The sequence below is a fragment of the Gossypium raimondii genome, chromosome 10, assembly GCF_025698545.1.
Source record: "Gossypium raimondii isolate GPD5lz chromosome 10, ASM2569854v1, whole genome shotgun sequence".
Classification (NCBI taxonomy): domain Eukaryota; kingdom Viridiplantae; phylum Streptophyta; class Magnoliopsida; order Malvales; family Malvaceae; genus Gossypium; species Gossypium raimondii.
Window position 1 is genome coordinate 57503470 of NC_068574.1, and position 17785 is coordinate 57521254.

The 17785-nt window shown below is 33.4% G+C and overlaps 1 protein-coding gene across 1 annotated transcript; it reads right to left on the reverse strand.

Annotated features, from left to right (window-relative positions):
- Positions 1 to 15856: 15856 nt before the first annotated feature.
- Positions 15857 to 17469, reverse strand: LOC105776337 (ankyrin repeat-containing protein BDA1). The gene is made up of 2 exons (XM_012598932.2): positions 16873 to 17469; positions 15857 to 16786 (listed from the first exon to the last, which is right to left on the reverse strand). The coding sequence occupies exons 1-2, from the start codon at positions 17467 to 17469 to the stop codon at positions 15857 to 15859; spliced, it is 1527 nt and encodes a 508-aa protein (XP_012454386.2).
- Positions 17470 to 17785: the final 316 nt, after the last annotated feature.

Consider the following 17785-nt stretch of genomic DNA (forward strand, 5'->3'; position numbering starts at 1 on the left):
TTCACTCCAAAATACAAGTGAAAGTTTACAAATAAGGAGAGAGAACAATTGCCTTAAGTAGAGAATGGCAAATGTGGGATGTAGAAAATGAGAAATAGTTAGGCCTATTTATAGTTGAAGCTCAAGGATCAACTTGCAAAGTCCCTATACAATTAGGGACCAAAATTGCAATTATCCCAAGCCAAATTTCAACCCTAAAATCTATGCCTTAAATGTTTTGAGTTTCGGTGCCAAATTTCTGACACCATCCATCGTTGAAAAGTCAAAGATGGTTGCCAATAATCTCCACCTTGAAGATTTGATTAGGATAATCTTATCTTCACACAATTCTTTCTACCTTTGACAACAATACTTGATAGTGCCTTCTTCAACTGTTAAACTTACAGGATATTGATCAAGTTCAGACAATGTTCGAACTTGATTGTTGTTACCACTTTGGTCATCATATCTGCAGGATTATCTGCAGTCTTGATCTTCTGAAATTTTCCCCCCATCAATAATTTCTCGCACAAAATGGAATCGTACGTCGATATGCTTTGTACATGCATGATAGACTTGATTCTTTGCTAAATGAATAGCACTTTGACTATCACAATACACGTTAATATGCTTCTGAACAAATCCCAAGGTTTTAACCATACCTTGTAACCAAATAGCTTCATTTACAGCCTCTGTTACAGCCATGTATTCGGTTTCTGTGGTTGACAACGCAACTGTAGACTGCAGTGTAGACTTCCAACTTATAAACACATAACCGGTGGTTGATCTTTGTTTGTCCAAATCACCGGCATAGTCAGAATCAACGTACCCAATAACACCTTTACCAAGTGTAGTATCCTGCTTGAACAGTAATCTAACATCCACGGTCTTCAGACTATATCGTAGAATCCATTTCACAGCTTGCCAATGTCCTTTTCCAAGATTATGCATATACCTGCTCACTATACTAACTGCCTGTGAAATGTCGGGTCTTGTACACACCATTGCATACATCAAGCTACCCACTGCATTAGAATACGGAACTTGTAACATGTATTCTTGTTCCGTATTCGTCGAAGGAGATAGTTGTGCAGAAAGCTTGAAATGAGAAGCCAACGGGGTACTTACAGGTTTTGTTTGCTCGTTCATGCCAAATTGCTGTAGTACTTTCTTCAAATACTGCTTCTGAGATAAACTAACTCTGCCATGAGCTCTATCTCTACATATTTCCATGCCAAGAATCTTCTTAGCTTCACCTAGATCTTTCATCTCAAACTCGAGATTGAGCTGAGTCTTCAATCTCTCAATCTCAACTTTGCTCTTAGATGCTATCAGCATATCATCAACATATAAGAGCAAGTATATGAAAGTTCCTACTTGTTGCTTCTGAAAATACACGCAATGATCAAATTTACTTCTTGTGTACCTTTGTCCTTTTATGAACTGATCAAATCGCTTGTACCACTGCCTCAGAGATTGTTTCAATCCATAAAGCGACTTCGTCAGTTTGCAAACCCAATTTTCTTTATCAGCAACCTTGAATCCATCAGGCTGAGTCATATAGATCTCCTCTTCCAAATCACTGTGTAAAAAAGCCGTCTTCACATCAAGCTGAACTAGTTCAAGGTCATATTGCACAACCAGGGCTAGCAAAATCCGAATAGACGAATGCTTCACAACTGGAGAAAACACTTCATTGTAGTCTATTCCTTCTTTCTGAGCGTAACCTTTTGCTACCAATCTAGCCTTGTATCGAATTTCATTTTTACCAGAAAATCCTTCCTTCTTTGTATATACCCATTTGCATCCAATTGCCTTATTTCCCTTGGGCAGTGTCACCAACTCCCAAGTCCTATTTTTATGAAGAGACTGCATTTCTTCATTCATAGCCTGCTTCCACTTTACACCATCAGGGTTACTTATTGCTTCTGTGTAAGTAGAAGGAACATCATCATCTGCAATTGGAAGTGCATAGGCCACTATATCATTAAAGCGAGCAGGCTTACGAATCTCTCTTCTTGGCCTCCTATATGCAATTGAATCTTGTTGCTATAGAAGTTCTTGAGTCGAAACTTCTTCATCATTTGCTCCTTTAGTATTAGCTGGATCATCATTAACCTTTTCAAGCTCCACCTGCTGCAAAGTGCCACTAGTTTTGTCATCCTTTTGTGAATCATTGTTCTTCATCATGGTTGATTCATCAAAAGTCACATCTCTACTGAAAACAATATTCCTTGTATCAGGACACCAGAGACGGTATCCTTTTACTCCACTAGTTATACCCATGAATAATGCTTTCTTTGCTCTTGGGTCTAACTTAGATTCTTTTACATGATAATATGCAGTGGAACCAAAAAACATGTAAAGAATCATAATCAGTAGCAGGTTTACCAGTCCACATCTCCATAGGAGTTTTTCCATTTATTGCAGCTGATGGCAACCGGTTAATTAGATGGCACGCATATGTAACTGCCTCAGCCCAAAATTCCTTGCCCAATACAGCATTGGACAACATACATCGAACTTTCTCCAGTATAGTCCGATTCATACGTTCTGCCACCCCATTCTACTGTGGTGTATCTCGAACAGTGAAGTGTCGCACAATGCCCTCATCTTGACATACTTGTAGAAATGGATCATTTTTGTACTCAGTACCATTTTCTGATCGAAGTCGTTTGACCTTTCGACCAGTCTGAGTCTCCACCATCTTCTTCCACTTCAGAAATGCATCCAAAACTTCACTTTTTCTTTTCAATAGATACACCCATACTTTTCTTGAATAATCATCAACAAAAGTAACAAAATAGTGCATACCTCTCAAAGAAGCCACTTTGGTAGGTCCCCACACGTCACTGTGAACATAGTCCAGAATTCTTTCCGTATTGTGAATTACTGAACCAAATTTTACCCTCGCCTGCTTGCCCAGAACACAATGTTCACAGAATTCAAATTTGCAAGAATTTACACCTTTCAACAAGCCTTGCTTCGCCGAAGTCTACAAAGCTTTTTCACCAGCATGTCCTAATCGCATATGCCATAACCTGGTAGCCTCTGAATCTGCATCTTTCGCAAAAGCTGTTGATGTTGATCCAATAATTGTACTTCCATTTAAATAGTACAAGTTATTTCTTCTAGTGCCTTTTATCACCGTCAATACCCCAGCTACTACCTTTAGTAATCTATCTCTCAAAGTGACTGTGAGCCCTTTAGGTTCTAGGGCCCCTAATGAGATGAGATTTTTCTTCAAGCTAGGTACACAGCGAACATCTGTCAAGACTTGGATTGAGCCGTCGTGATTCTTCAATTTGATTGTACCTACTCCTATTGTCTTACAAGCACTGTCATTGCCTATAAAAACAACTCCACCTTCTAGTTTTTCAAGACTAGAAAATCAATCCTTATTAGGACACATATGTTAAGTACATCCCGAATCCAAGATCCACTCATCCGTATGACATGTCATTGCCATGCCAACCAAGCTAAAGTCTGACTCCTCATCATGCTCCGCTACACATGCATCAGAAATAGCCTTGCCCTTTTGTAACTTAAGACAATTCTTTTTCCAGTGCCCTTTCTCACGACAAAAAGCACATTCATCTTTGGCGGGTCTCCCTTTGGACTTGCCCCTTCTACGAGGTTTGTTGCTGTGTGAACGACCTCTTACTATTAAGACTACTGCAGTTGTATCTCTGTGATCTCTTTTATCTTTCTTTCGAGTCTCAGATCTGTACAACGCACTACAAACTGCATCAAATGTGATCGTATCCTTCCCATGAAGCAATGTGGTGGTAAGATGATCATATTCATCGGGAAGAGAATTCTACAACAATAATGCCTTGTCTTCATCTTCAAACTTCTCATCCAAATTTAGCAAGTCTGCTAAAATTTTATTGAATGAGTTCACATGGTCATTCATCGACATTCCGGGTGCATACGTGAACCGAAAAAGTTTCTTTTTCATATAAAGCCTATTTTCATGACTTTTCGTTAGAAACTTTTCTTCCAGTGTATCCCACAACTTCTTCGCTGATGTCTCCCTCATGACAGAGTACTTCTGCTCTTTGGCCAAACATAGGCGGATTGTACCACACGTCTGTCTATTGATCTTGGCCCACTCCTTGCCATCCATCTTGTCAGGTTTTTCTTCAAGGGCTATATCCAACTCTTGCTGACATAAGACATCCAGGATCTCACACTATCACATACCAAAATTATTGGTACCATCAAATTTATCTACAAATTTTGCATTGGTCACGGTAGTCTTTGTTGATGACGATGCCTCTGCCATTTTTCTCCTCAATCCCAACATCGATATGTGAAAGACGCTCACGTGAATAGTGCAAAGGATGAACAATACCAGATACGTAAATAGTATCGTAAATGGCGGTCAGACTCCCAAGTACGAATCTAGCTTCGATACCAATTGTTGCGCGGAAGCGTGTAAAAGAGTAAAATTATTGTACTAAAAAATCACACTAAGTTCAATTCTCAGGAAAGAGAGGTGGATCACGAGGATCGCTTAAGTACCAAGTCTTTTCTAGCTAGAATATCCCTCTATCGTAATTTAATAGCACAATAAATCACTACAATCACACTCACAAAATATGCAAAATAAACAATAAAGAACACTAGAATTTTAACAAGGTTCAGCAAATTTTGCCTACGTCCTCGGGCACTACTAAATATATTTCACTCCAAAATACAAGTGAAAGTTTACAAATAAGGAGAGAGAACAATTTCCTTAAGTAGAGAATGACAAATGTGGGATGTAGAAAATGAGAAATAGTTAGGCCTATTTATAGTTTAAGCTCAAGGATCAACTTGCAAAGTCCCTATACAATTAGGGACCAAAATTGCAATTATCCCAAGCCAAATTTCAACCCTAAAATCTATGCCTTAAATGCTTAGATTTTCGGTGCCAAATTTCTGACACCATCCATCTTTGAAAAGTCAAAGATGGTTGCCAATACTTTGCTTTTGTTTTTTGTTTTCCACTTGCAAAGCTTTTCTTCTGTTTTGTTTCTTCCCCAAGCCACGAGGCTTGCTGTCCAAGAAAGGCTAGACCAGCTTGCTTACTGCCTTTAACACCAACAATATTTCTGTAATAATAAAAATGAAAATTTATCAGTTTAATAGTCTATATTTTTATATTTTTAGAAGATTAAATCAAAATTTTGTCATTTATAGGAGCCAAAATATAATTTTATCATTACTAATTTAAAATTTTATAAATTATAAAAGACTTAAATAGAAAAATCATTTTAAGGAGGCTCTAGCTCCCGACCGCCTCTGCAGTGGGTAACCTGTACCAATCCAAAATTCTCCATCCTCATAGTATAATCTTTTACATTGGCTTCCTCCTTTCTACATTGTGTCCGGGCCAGTGGATCCTTCTAATGTAAATGCCGAAAGCGTAATGAAGTTTTGGGGTTTGTATTAGAGATGGTGATGGAGTAGTTATTGGGTTGAGCTGGTTCATTAGTTCCTTTCATCTCTTCTACCGGACTCTTATTCTTTTTTTGTTATCAAGGGTGAAAGTCTGCACATACTTTTGTTTAGGCCTAATCATCTATTGAGGAAGAGCTATGTTGTAATGATAAAAGAAGTGTGAATTTGTTTGTCAAGTAGTAGTTGTATCAGGATCTTAACCAGAATCTTAAATAAAGGGATATGTATTTGTTATGTGCTCATGATACATATCATCGACTCCAACACCCTTAAAAGTGATTCATCAAAACAGCATTCTAAAATATTTACTTTAATTGTAATTATTTGGTAGGCTTTACAAACGAGGTTGAGATTTTGTTACATATTTTGTTTATTTTTTTAAATGAGATTGAAATTTTGTTACATATCTTATTTATTTTTAAAAATTCAATATAATTTAAAGGCACGTGACGGTATAAATTCTACTTGTACAATTTAAAATTTTCCATTGGCAATATTTTAAATAATTATCCTTAATTTAAAACAAATAAGTGTTGAGTGTAATAGTAAAATATATTGCATTTCCAAGAAAAGATGTAAGTTCAAACCTTGAAAATAATATTGTTAGAGCGGCGACCATGAACTCCAAATATGGACCATAAAATGGATATAAAAAATACGTAAAATATTTAGAAAAATAATAAAATATAAAACATCACGTTAGAGTACTATTACATATTACTATAGATTTAATTTTATGTGTTATAAATAATATAATATATAAAAATAACAAAATATATAACATTACAAACTTAGAAAAACGGGTTTAACCTGGGCTGACCTGGTCTTTAAATGTTCAAGCCCATTTTTCAAATCTAATCTTTTTACCTAAATCCTCCTAATTTTTTAAACAAGCGAATATTCGGAGGATTCTTCTGACCAAAATAGAAAATATATCAAAAAACTAAAAAGTATAATAAAAATAATAAATAAAAAATTTACATATAATTTGGAATTTCTAATTGTACTTAGAAGTATAACGTATAATTGTAGTTTGTCAGCAAAGTTGTTTCTTTTTTTTTTCTTCAAATTCAAAGAATTCTTCTCCCTTTATACATAGGTCATCAATTCAGCATTGGAAAAAGGGGCTCAAATCGTTTTATCGACATGAGTGTTTTATGTCGAAAAAATATTTTTGTTTTGAAAATATTTCTGTATTTAGTAACATAGTAGTAAAAAGAGTACCCTATTACATCTGAACTTCAAACGGGTTTGGCCTTAACCATGTTAATGGTCCCAGATTATTGGTTAATAGAGAATCAAAGTCGATGTACCAATGAATCACGAAATGCTATGGTTCTATAATATGATTTTAAAATTTTATTCAGAAGTAATTTGCAAGATCATGCACTCTTTTCTTTCCTAGTTATAATGAAAAAAAATTAATACACACTCACTTTCCAAAAAAGATTAATACACCAAGGACTACACTTAGATTTATTAGATTTGTTGCTAAAATATCGGTATTAACCCCGAAACTCTCAGCGGATGGCCAGTGACCCAAGGAAACGAAAGAATCGGTCACATTTTTCATATGATCTCCTATTTTATTTTAGATAGACTAAAAAAAAGAATTCGGTTTTTTTTTTTTTGGTATTATATCGCTTTGACTCCTTTTCCATTTATTCTATTCTATCATATTTATATTATTCTAATTATTCTAATTCTATGTATTTCTTTATTTGTTTTAATAAATTATTAAATTTATTATAAAATTATTCATTATTATGATTATGAATTTTCATTTACCTATGTCTAAACGGAGTTAAAAAAATATATTCTATTTATCTAGTTAGCTAGAAATGTATTTTTTTAATTGAAAATTCCCAATAATAATAATTCTTATTAGAATTAGGGAGCAGGTTTCATGTCAATGGCAAAATACCTCATTTGTTGCAACACTCCTTTAAACAATAAATAATAAATAAGGGGTTCTCTTGAACTAAGAAGGAGAAGGAAGAAAGCGAGTCGGTGTGATAATTTTTCATCATCAAATTAATCCTTCCCACGGATTATTGTCCTAACGAATATTAATTGTAGGGCTGAAATCTTGATAGAATTCGAAAAAGCGAGGAGTAAGTCCCAAGCCATAAAATAAGAAAAACAAATACAAAATTCTCATGTTTATAGGATTAAACAAAGAGATTCACAAATAAGAGTGCCAATGCTACAACCAGCCCATAAATTGTTAAAGCTTCCATAAAAGCCAAACTAAGCAATAAAGTACCTTGTATTTTTCCCTCCGCCTAGGGTTGTCTAGCGATACCTTCTACAGATTGGCCCGCAACAGTACCTTGACCAACTCCAGTCCAATAGAAGCAAGCTCGACAGCCGACCCTGCAGCAAAAACGGAAGTGGCAGAAATCAGTGGATTCATGATAAGTTCTTCGCACCAAAATAAAGAAATGGTTAATGATACAATCATCCAATGAATTTTAACTTAATTATATTATTCCATCGCTAAGATTCAACCTGCCGAAGTAACTAAGAACTCCGAATGGAAGTGAGAAGATTATTGAACTGTCAGAACTATTTTGACATCTTTTTTTTAGGTCCTATCAACTAGATTTTTTTTGAATCCGCATATATTTTGTTCTTCCCTTTCTTTTTTCCAACCCATTCTTTACTTTGAATTCTTCGTTTTTATCTTTATTTTATCTCTTTATTCGTTCAATTCAGAGTCAAAGACAAAATAGAGGAACTTCTATTCTTCTATTGGAATACCTATCTAAGTCCACAGTAGTAGGTTGGATTAGATATATTTTAAGTTCGTATATAACTAGTCAATATCTCATATCCCATATACATGTGTTTCTTACATAACGTAAACCAACTATTCATGTCTTAGATTCAATTGGATTCTAGAATTATTCCTCAAAGGATAGACAAGAGTCGTCTTATAGCCATTAGATTCCATATACCTAATTTTACCCCTTTTTTTCCTAATAATTTTTATATCGCTTTTTATTGTAAATTGTCTCTTCCTTTTATTTTTTATTTAGCATTATCTCACATGGATACAATCTAAATGGACGAATTCATTAGACCAAATCATTGCATACAAATAAAACATCAATATCAGATTTGATTGAGCTAAATTCATGCAATTTATTTTATTATTTATGAAAAAATTCTTTAGGTCAATCATTGAATTGAATGTAGAAATTGACTAAAATGGGAATCATTCTATATAAAGAACAACTTTTTAAAATCATAGACCCTAAATTGATAAGAATTCCTATTCTAATTAGGACTCATAATATTGAAATTGAATAAACAAAAACAATATCAAGATAAAGATAATATTGATTGAAGGTAAATATGATATAAATATAAGTAATAAAAAATGGACCAACCTCGAATTTTAGGAAAAGATCTTTTCAATTAGATCTCTTTCCTTTTTTTATTACAATTCTCTAATATCATAATCTTTTTGTTATTACTCTAGATCGTCGTATTTGTATATTTAAGGTCCCTAAGTAAGTAGATTATCCTGAGTTGTGCATACATTGGATTGGACCAAGCTAAACTAAAAAAGGGCTAGGCTATTTCAAAAACAAAAACTAATCAATGATGGCCCTCTATGGATTCGCCTATATAAGCCGCAGCTAAAGTTGCAAAAATAAGAGCTTGAATCCCACTTGTAAATAATCTAAGGAACATGACAGGTATAGGGACTACTGAAGGTACTAAAGAAACAAGAACAACAACTACTAATTCAACAGCTAATATCTTCCCAAAAAGTCGAAAAACTAAGTGATAAGGGTTTTGTGAAATCCTCTAAAATGTTAATAGGTAAAAGAATTGGAGTGGGTTGAATGTATTTACTAAAATACCCCAATTCTTTTTTTGAAAGACCTGCATAGAAATATGCTACTGACGTGAGTAAAGCTAAAGCAACAGTAGTATTTATATCATTTTTGGGTGCGGCTAACTCTTCATGATGTAATTGTATGATTTTCCAAGTTAACAGAGCGTCCGACCAGTTAGAAACAAAAATAAATAGAAACATAGTTCCAATAAAGGGAACCCATGGACCATATTCTTCTCCAATCTAAGTTTTGCTTACTTCTTGAGTGAATTAAAGAACATATTCGAAGAAATTTTGACCGACAGTTTGAATTGTTTGTGGATTCCGAACTGCGATAACGACGGAACCTAATAAGATAGCAATTATAACCCAAGAAGTAATAAGTACTTGGGAATGGACTTGGAAACCTACTATTTACCAATAGAAATGTTGGCTTACTTCCACACCAGAGATATCGTATAACCCGTTTAGTGCGTTTGATATACCATTCATATTGCCCTCTGACAGAAATAGAAGTTTACTTAAAAAAAAGGAATTATTTTTATTCAATCTTCTCTTGCCTACTCAAATTCTATATTTTTGACACCGACGAAACTAATCACACAATATTCACAATTTTTTTTATCTCTTTTGTGCGATTCAGGATATAGTAACTGATTCCATAGATCTATGTAGTTCCAAAAAATAATTTATTTATCTTATTATTAATAAAGGATTTCGTATATAACTAGAATGACCCTCACAAATTGCGACTACTAATTTGTTAAGAATTAATCGAATTAAAGCTATAGAGTCATCATTTGCTGGAATCGAAATATCTGCGAGATTAGATTGCTATTTGTATCGATTAAACAAATTGCTAGAATTCCCAAATTGATACATTCTCGCAGAGCCGTATATTCTTCTTGCTGATCAATGATGATTACAATATCAGACAATCTCGTCATATATTTAATCCCGCCTAGATATGTTTGTAAGCGAGTTAATTGTCTTTTTAACATAGCTGTATCTCTTTTCGGAAGATAGTTGAGTCCCCCGGTCTTTTGTTCTGTTCTCAAGTCCCTGAACTTATGAAGCCTCGTTTTTGTAGTGGGCTAAGTTGTTAACATACCACCGAGCCATTAGAAAAAGACAATTGAAGAAGAATTGTCCATAAATTTGCAGTCAATAGTTAATGGTTCCAATTTATTTGTCCTGAATTTTGACTTTTGGAACTGAGAATCCACATTTTCTTTTTCAATAGAAAAGAAAGGGAAAGTTTTTAGATATTGTGTGTCTTGAGATACTATAACCAATTGAAGTTATGGATCCGATCTAAAAATGAAAAAGAAAAGGGAGATACTCTCCTTTTTTTGTTTGTAGCCTTTTGGTGACATGGCTGAGCTGTAAGGCGGGGGACTGCAAATCCCTTATTCCCCAGTTCAAATCCGGGTGTCGCTTGATCAACAAAAAACTCGAAATCCTAACGTTTCCTAACATCTAGGATTCAAGGAAAAACTAAAGTAGTGGAAGGGAATCGATAAATCTTGATATGGGAGCCCCCCTTACTAATGGAGTGGCTACTAGAGGAGTCTTGAATTAGATTGGATAACGGGAGTGTCTAATTAACTAATGAATGGTTGTAGAAGGGTTGGAAGATACTTTGTATACAGACGGATGAAAGTCTCTGAGTGTTTAGACATCCAATTAATATTAGATTGGATAGATAATTGACTTTTACTCTATGAGAGACACCAAAAAAAAGAATAAGTCTTATTATTGATACATGTGAGTAACATTCTTTTGATACTTCCAAAAGTGTTACTGCGCATTTTGTTTGTGCTTAATGGTTCTCGATTTTACTCGAAATCATATATATGTCTAATTACAATCTTAATCCCCATCAAAGTAGCAACAAAATCAACATTTAGTATCTTAATAAAGTCTAGGATCTCTGAGATAAGTTTTAAAGAGATTTGATCCTGTCTCCTTAAAATAGGGGATTCGATTGTTTGATCTAATCCAATATTCAAGATACATTTTTTCTTCTAGATCGATTTCCAATATAAAATAACACACGTCCAAAATAACAATAAAGATCATGAGCTAAATGTTTTGTTTTAAAAACTTACCAACTCTAAATAAAACAAGTTATGTAATTTACACAGCACAGAATGCAGTTGTAACTTCCATCCTCATCATTCCTTCAACAATTTTCTCTTAAATTTAACATCTTTGAACAAAACACTAACAAAGGGGAATCCCACATTGTGCGGTTTCATCAACGTTGGTTTCTCCTTGTTTTGGTTTAAAATTAGGTCATTTCAAGGGTTTTCCATTATATGAATGAGGTTTAACATAAAAAAAAAGTACACATTCCAATAAATAATCAGAAAATTAGCGTAATTTTAATAACTAGAATAAAATTTATCAATATTATAAAGAAGTGATAAATAGCGATTCCGAATTTGCTATTAGCTGATTTGGTCAAGATTTAATACTTCAATTTAACCATTTCCAATTTCCTGGAAGGGAAGGGACCCCTTTTCCCATACACATTCAGCATTGCTCACACTTTTTAGTGCATGTTCTTTAATGAAGTTTACTTATATTACAACATCTAGACTTAATTATAAACAAATTATTTATATTTATCTACTTAAATAGATTATCCTTTACAATTAAAGACAAAAACATTCCACTAACCTTTCCTGTCGGAGCAGCTGCCAGGAAGGTACCAATTGACATAGGAGGAAAATTAGAAGTTTAACCACCGAAAGCGATTAATTCAAAAATTAAAGACTAGTATGGTCCGTCAACAAGGAAACAATATAAAGTCAAAAAGGGCAGACAAACAAAGTAGAGATTTATGCCTAAATGGCACCATATCAAAGCCAACTTGATATCAAGAAAAGAAATCATAAATAATATAATTGTTTTTTGAAAGTAAAAACAAAATTGTGATGAAAAAATAAATTTACTTTTTTTTTTCTAATTCATTATAAATAAAAGGTGAATTTAATCTCTTTTACTATAGATTATTAGTAAAAATAAAAGTTAAATTTAAAAGTTTTTCATTATTATAAATATATTATCATTGTTTATATTTAATCACATTTCTATTTTTTTAATAAAATGTTTAAAATTATCCATAATTCCTTCTCAATATTTTAATAGGAGGATAAATACATTCTATCGTACTCGAACCCACATCCTCCTATACCAACAATAATGCCGATACTAACTGAGCTAACACTCAATTAGACTATTGAGTAGAGAAGTTCATTAACCCAACTAGATTATTACTTAAAGTTCTTAGGCACATCATATGTGAATAAATTTGAAATAGAAAGAAAAAGAACTTTCAAGGAAAAGTGAAAAGCAAAGGGAATGATTATTATTTGATATATAGTAGAATCTTTTAATTCTATAAATGAGATCTTTTATAATTTTTATTTACTTTTTGGATTTATCTATTTTTTTGAATTTTTAGAATTTAATTTAAATTGATAGAATAGGTAAACAATAGAATTAATTTTGTCATATTTTTAAAATTATCAAATTTATAGAATAGGTAAATATTAAGAGCTAAAACATCAATATTACATTAAAATTTAACTTATGAGTAACCTCTTGAAACCGTTTTTGAACAAAATTGGCTTATGATATTATAGAAAACATAAAATTTTAATTTTTAAACCGTTGGGTTTTACTAAGAAAATAGAAATCGCAACCAATCATTTTGATAAGGTGCGATCGATCACCTAATAAATTAACTTTTTAAAATGAAAATTTTTTGAAATTCTCTTAAAAGGATAATTTTTTGAAACTACGTTTAGGGTTTGGGATATGTACAAGAAAAATTATAACACCTTCGTAATGCCCAAAAATTGATAACTTGTTCATTACGTGTTGTATCATATCTTAGAAATATGAGTTCAAACTTGCAGTACTTAATTGTCATCCTTTAAAATTAAAATGAATACAAATTTATTTAATGAGCGAATTTAAAATTGAAATTTGAAAAATTGTCAAATTTTGCATTTTGTTTATTTAAAAGACATTTTTTTATTCATCCGAGTTTGAAAACAGCATTCCATCATTAAACACAATCAACAATATCATATTCCAAAATTTTGGTATCGACCTCATCAATTTTTAATATTGAAATGTCAGCAAAATATATTTAACGAATATACATAATATCACAATTAAATGTCAATCTCAATCACGAAATTCAACTATATTTCAAAAAAAATATCTTCACATGGATTTTATTTTATGGTATATGTCATGACAGTTATTATATAACAAGAAATTGGCAATCTAGCAATGGCATGGCGATATAATTAGAACAAAAAATTTGGGATATTCAAGTTTGAAGAGACATGGAATCACACTATAATATTAAGGCATTACAATATCTTCAAAAACATCAGTCACATATCTCAACAACATGAAGAGAAAAAAATAAAGCTGCATAAGGGAACTATACCGAAGTGCCAAGAATTGTAATGTTGTGAGTGCTTACATATATGGACGCATAGAAATTAAATTTGAGAACAAAGACTCCTGGGGGAAACCAAAACTTCGAATATAGATCTGGGTGAAACCAGAATTTTGAAATGACTAACTGGACGAAACTAAAATTTGGAAAGTAGACTGAGCAAAACCAGAATTTGATTTTTTAGGTGATTATTTGATGCTAATGGTGAATTTTATACTCTTAATCCTTTAAATTCATGTTTTAATGCATAATAGAGCATTTGGGTGCAAAATGAGTGAAAACCGAAAAATCGGAGCAAGTTATAGGAGCCACATGGGTTGACCTATTCCACACGACCTAGACACATGACCGTGTGAGCCACACAGCCATGTAGTAGGCCATGTTGATTTCGTGAATTTGCACCCTAAACTGTGGGAAATCGCATTTTTTAGATTTTTCAGGAATTCTAAGACGTATATATGATAAAAGTAAAAAGATAGGAATGAGTCGTCATAGAATACTCAAGAAAACATCTCGAAAAACACCATTGAAACTAATTCTAAAGTAGATTTCCGTCAAGATTGAAGATTCTCATTTGATTTCTTTGGAGATTGTCATGAGTTTCTTTATTTCTTTTCAATTATACTGTGTTTTGGATTTTTTTATTTTCTTTTCAAGCATGAACTAATTTTCTAAATACCTAGGGGAGATGAACCCTATGATAAATTCTGTCTTTTGATTTTTATTTTTCGCAATAAATATTTAGATCTTGTTTTCAATTAAGTGTGCCTAATTCTTGCTTTAATATTTCTAAATTATTGATTTATATTTGATGTACTTAAATCAGAGGAGGAAAAGACCCTGTTTGAGAGTAGATCTTGTGTAATTGAGTGGAGTTACATGCAATTCTAGACATAGAATGACATAAATATACTGGATTAGATTCAAATCTAATGGGCGAATCCATAGCACGAGTTAATGCGATAATAGGGGTCTTAATTAGAAAGAAAATTCAACTAATCAACCTAGAGTCAGTTACTCTTACTCTCGAAAGTGATATTAACATAATTTAGAGATTTTTACAGATCAATATACTAAGTAAAGAAATAGCGTAATTTAGATTGATAGTTACAAATGAAATTTAGGCGAATTCTTTCCTGAGTATTGTTTCACTTCTTGGTTATTACTCTTTTTTTTATTTGTTCTTTGATCGTGTTCGTTAGTTAATTAATTTAGTTAATTTTAGTTTTAATCATTCACTCGAATTTATCGGTTAAATAATAGAAAGACAATAATAACTAGTACTTTTAGTCTTCGTTGGAATGATATATTTGCTCATTGTAACTATATTATTAATTGATAAGTCCACTTGCCTTAGCCAAATTTTTAATTAATTTCGTGAGACATTAATACTTTCTTGTTATACTACTCTTACATTGTTCTATAAAAATTACTACAAAAATACTTTATAGAAATTTATTTTCTTGCTATACTCTACTCAGTACTTAATGAACTATTTTCTTCAGTATAAAACACAAACAATCACCAGACTTCATTGTATTCTCAAAGTTTATTTTTTCTTAAAACTCATTTGCACACTAAGTATAGGTGCGGTGGATAGGACTTTAAAAGTAATGACTTGATACATGTCTTGAAGCCTTATCTTATTGCTTTGATTTTCTATTCGAGTTGTTGTTCATGCTTCGTTCATATGTTTGAGATTTTCCTCACCAAAATTCGGCATTACCATTTAATTCTTCTTTTAAGTCATCCCATAACTATTTGTTCCATTAAATTTTGGTCATATCTACTTTCATTTTTCAAGGGTTTGATTAAGACTTCATTAATTTGTTAACCATTACAGAATTTGGGCCGAAGCCCATAGATTGTCATGAATATTGGTTTAATAAGCTCTCCTTTTGAAAACATCACAACCACTTATGCTCCTCAATGAATCACTACTTTCCCACTACACAAACAAATTGTCACTCACACATCAAACAAATCACATTCAAGAGACTACAAGGCCTTGTTAACAAAAGCAAACAAGACCTCATACAAGAGATGAAAGGGGACCAATTAACCAGCTGAAACGAATAAGAATTCAACGAAGATCACTCAAAGAAATTGGAGTCCTTCAATATGGTTTCGGTATTAAGGATAGCTGGAACAAGAATAAAAGCAAAGAGGATAAAGGAAACGATTTGTACGAGGACGAACATCTTTGTTTTAGGCACAAACCTGCAGAAAACATAACGGGCTATCCGGTATGAAACCAGCAGTGCTAGCGATGTTGACAAGCAGTAATTTAGAATGCAGAGAGCACGATAGGTCAAGGGTATAGTAGTTTGAAGAGAAACCACATACTGAAGTTTCCACGACCATGTGGACACAGCAACTAAAAGCATGTAACAGGTCCCAAACAAGGAAAGGGTTATGAGAAGAAACAAGCTGATTGAACGACTTGGTAGGAGATATGCTGTTAACCCGATTGCTGCCCAAAAGGTTAATGTGTTGTATAACCAAAACATGGATGATACGTCTATTAAATCTGACCAATTAATCTGATCATCGGCCAGTGGTGGCAGAGGACCTGGTAGGGGTGCAGTGCTGTCGGTTGATTCTAAAGATGCGTAATACTTGATATGGTATTTCATGGATGAACTGTTATCAGCTTTCTTTGGAGGGCTTAAAGAGGCAGCGTAAGTGACTGTTATAATTAGCACTGTCACTACTAGAAATGTATTACGCATCTCAAGCGGGATACCCTTTCTTCCTCGACCTGCCATTGTTGCAAATTTTTGAAAACATGACATCTTCGGCCTTAATGATTTGATGTGGATTGAAGAGATGGACTTATTGGGAAGCTTGGAACCACACAAACCTCCTGCTTTTGTTATCATATCTTTAACCGAGCCCTTATAATTATTCACTTGCCTTTCATCCAATGGACAGTCTGGTTGGATATCTAAAGCAGTGGATCCCTTCAAATTTTTGGCATTGATATGGTCTCGACGCAAGTGCCCCAGCAATACTTGCACCACCTGTTAATTAGAAAATTCATGTAAATAACCCTTTTATCATATACGTATATACATCAATAATTGAGTTAACTAGCAAATTAGCATACCTGAGGTGAGTTTTTGATAGCTGAAATGTGTAGGACATTGTTGCCATCAATGTCTGCCCAACTAAGCAGTTCTTTCTCCCAACGTTGGGCAGCTTCATGGCGGCTCCTTATAAGCCACCCCACCAAGACTTGAAATGCTTCAAACTTGTCCTTTTTTACTGCAAGATGGAAAACCGTCTCGTCTCGAACAGTCACATCTTCAACAGCCTCAGGGCAAACCTCAAGGAACTTGATCAAAAGATCAACATCTCCAGTTTGAGCCACATGATGCAGAGGGGTCAAGCCTTCCCTTCCTTTAACACGAACAAGGCCTTCATCAAACTTGAGGAGTCGAAGCACAGCTTGAGTTATGTTATTTTGCAGAGCCAAGTGCATGGGGCTAAACCCAGCTAGATTTAACTTTCTTGCAAACGATGGCTTTAAGTTGATCATCTCCATCATAAAATCAACATGCCCAGAACTGACTGCTACATGCAATGGAGTGTCAAGAAAAGGAACATGATCAATACGCTCCAAAACATATGGATCTTTCTGAATTAGCAAATACAAGACATTAATGTTTCCTGTTTGTGCAGCCTCTATCATTCTCCAATCCATAGCTATGGAGAAGTGGAGGTAATAAATTACGCAGCAAATTTTCAGGCTACTGAGAAATGATGAAATTTGCAGGAAAACACAGAGAATAGAGACACATAAGACAATATAAAGGGAATAGAAGCTATATTTAGCAAAACACACAGCAATCCAACCACAATTTTATACATGACTTTAAACGCGCTAGTCTGAAGAGAAACTTCTTAAAAAGTCGAAGGTAACTTTCACACTCCAATTACGACTTGTTTAAAAGAATAGAAAATATAGAACCCATTTTGGTTGAATGGAAATCTTACTTCCGAAAAAAAAAAATCTAACC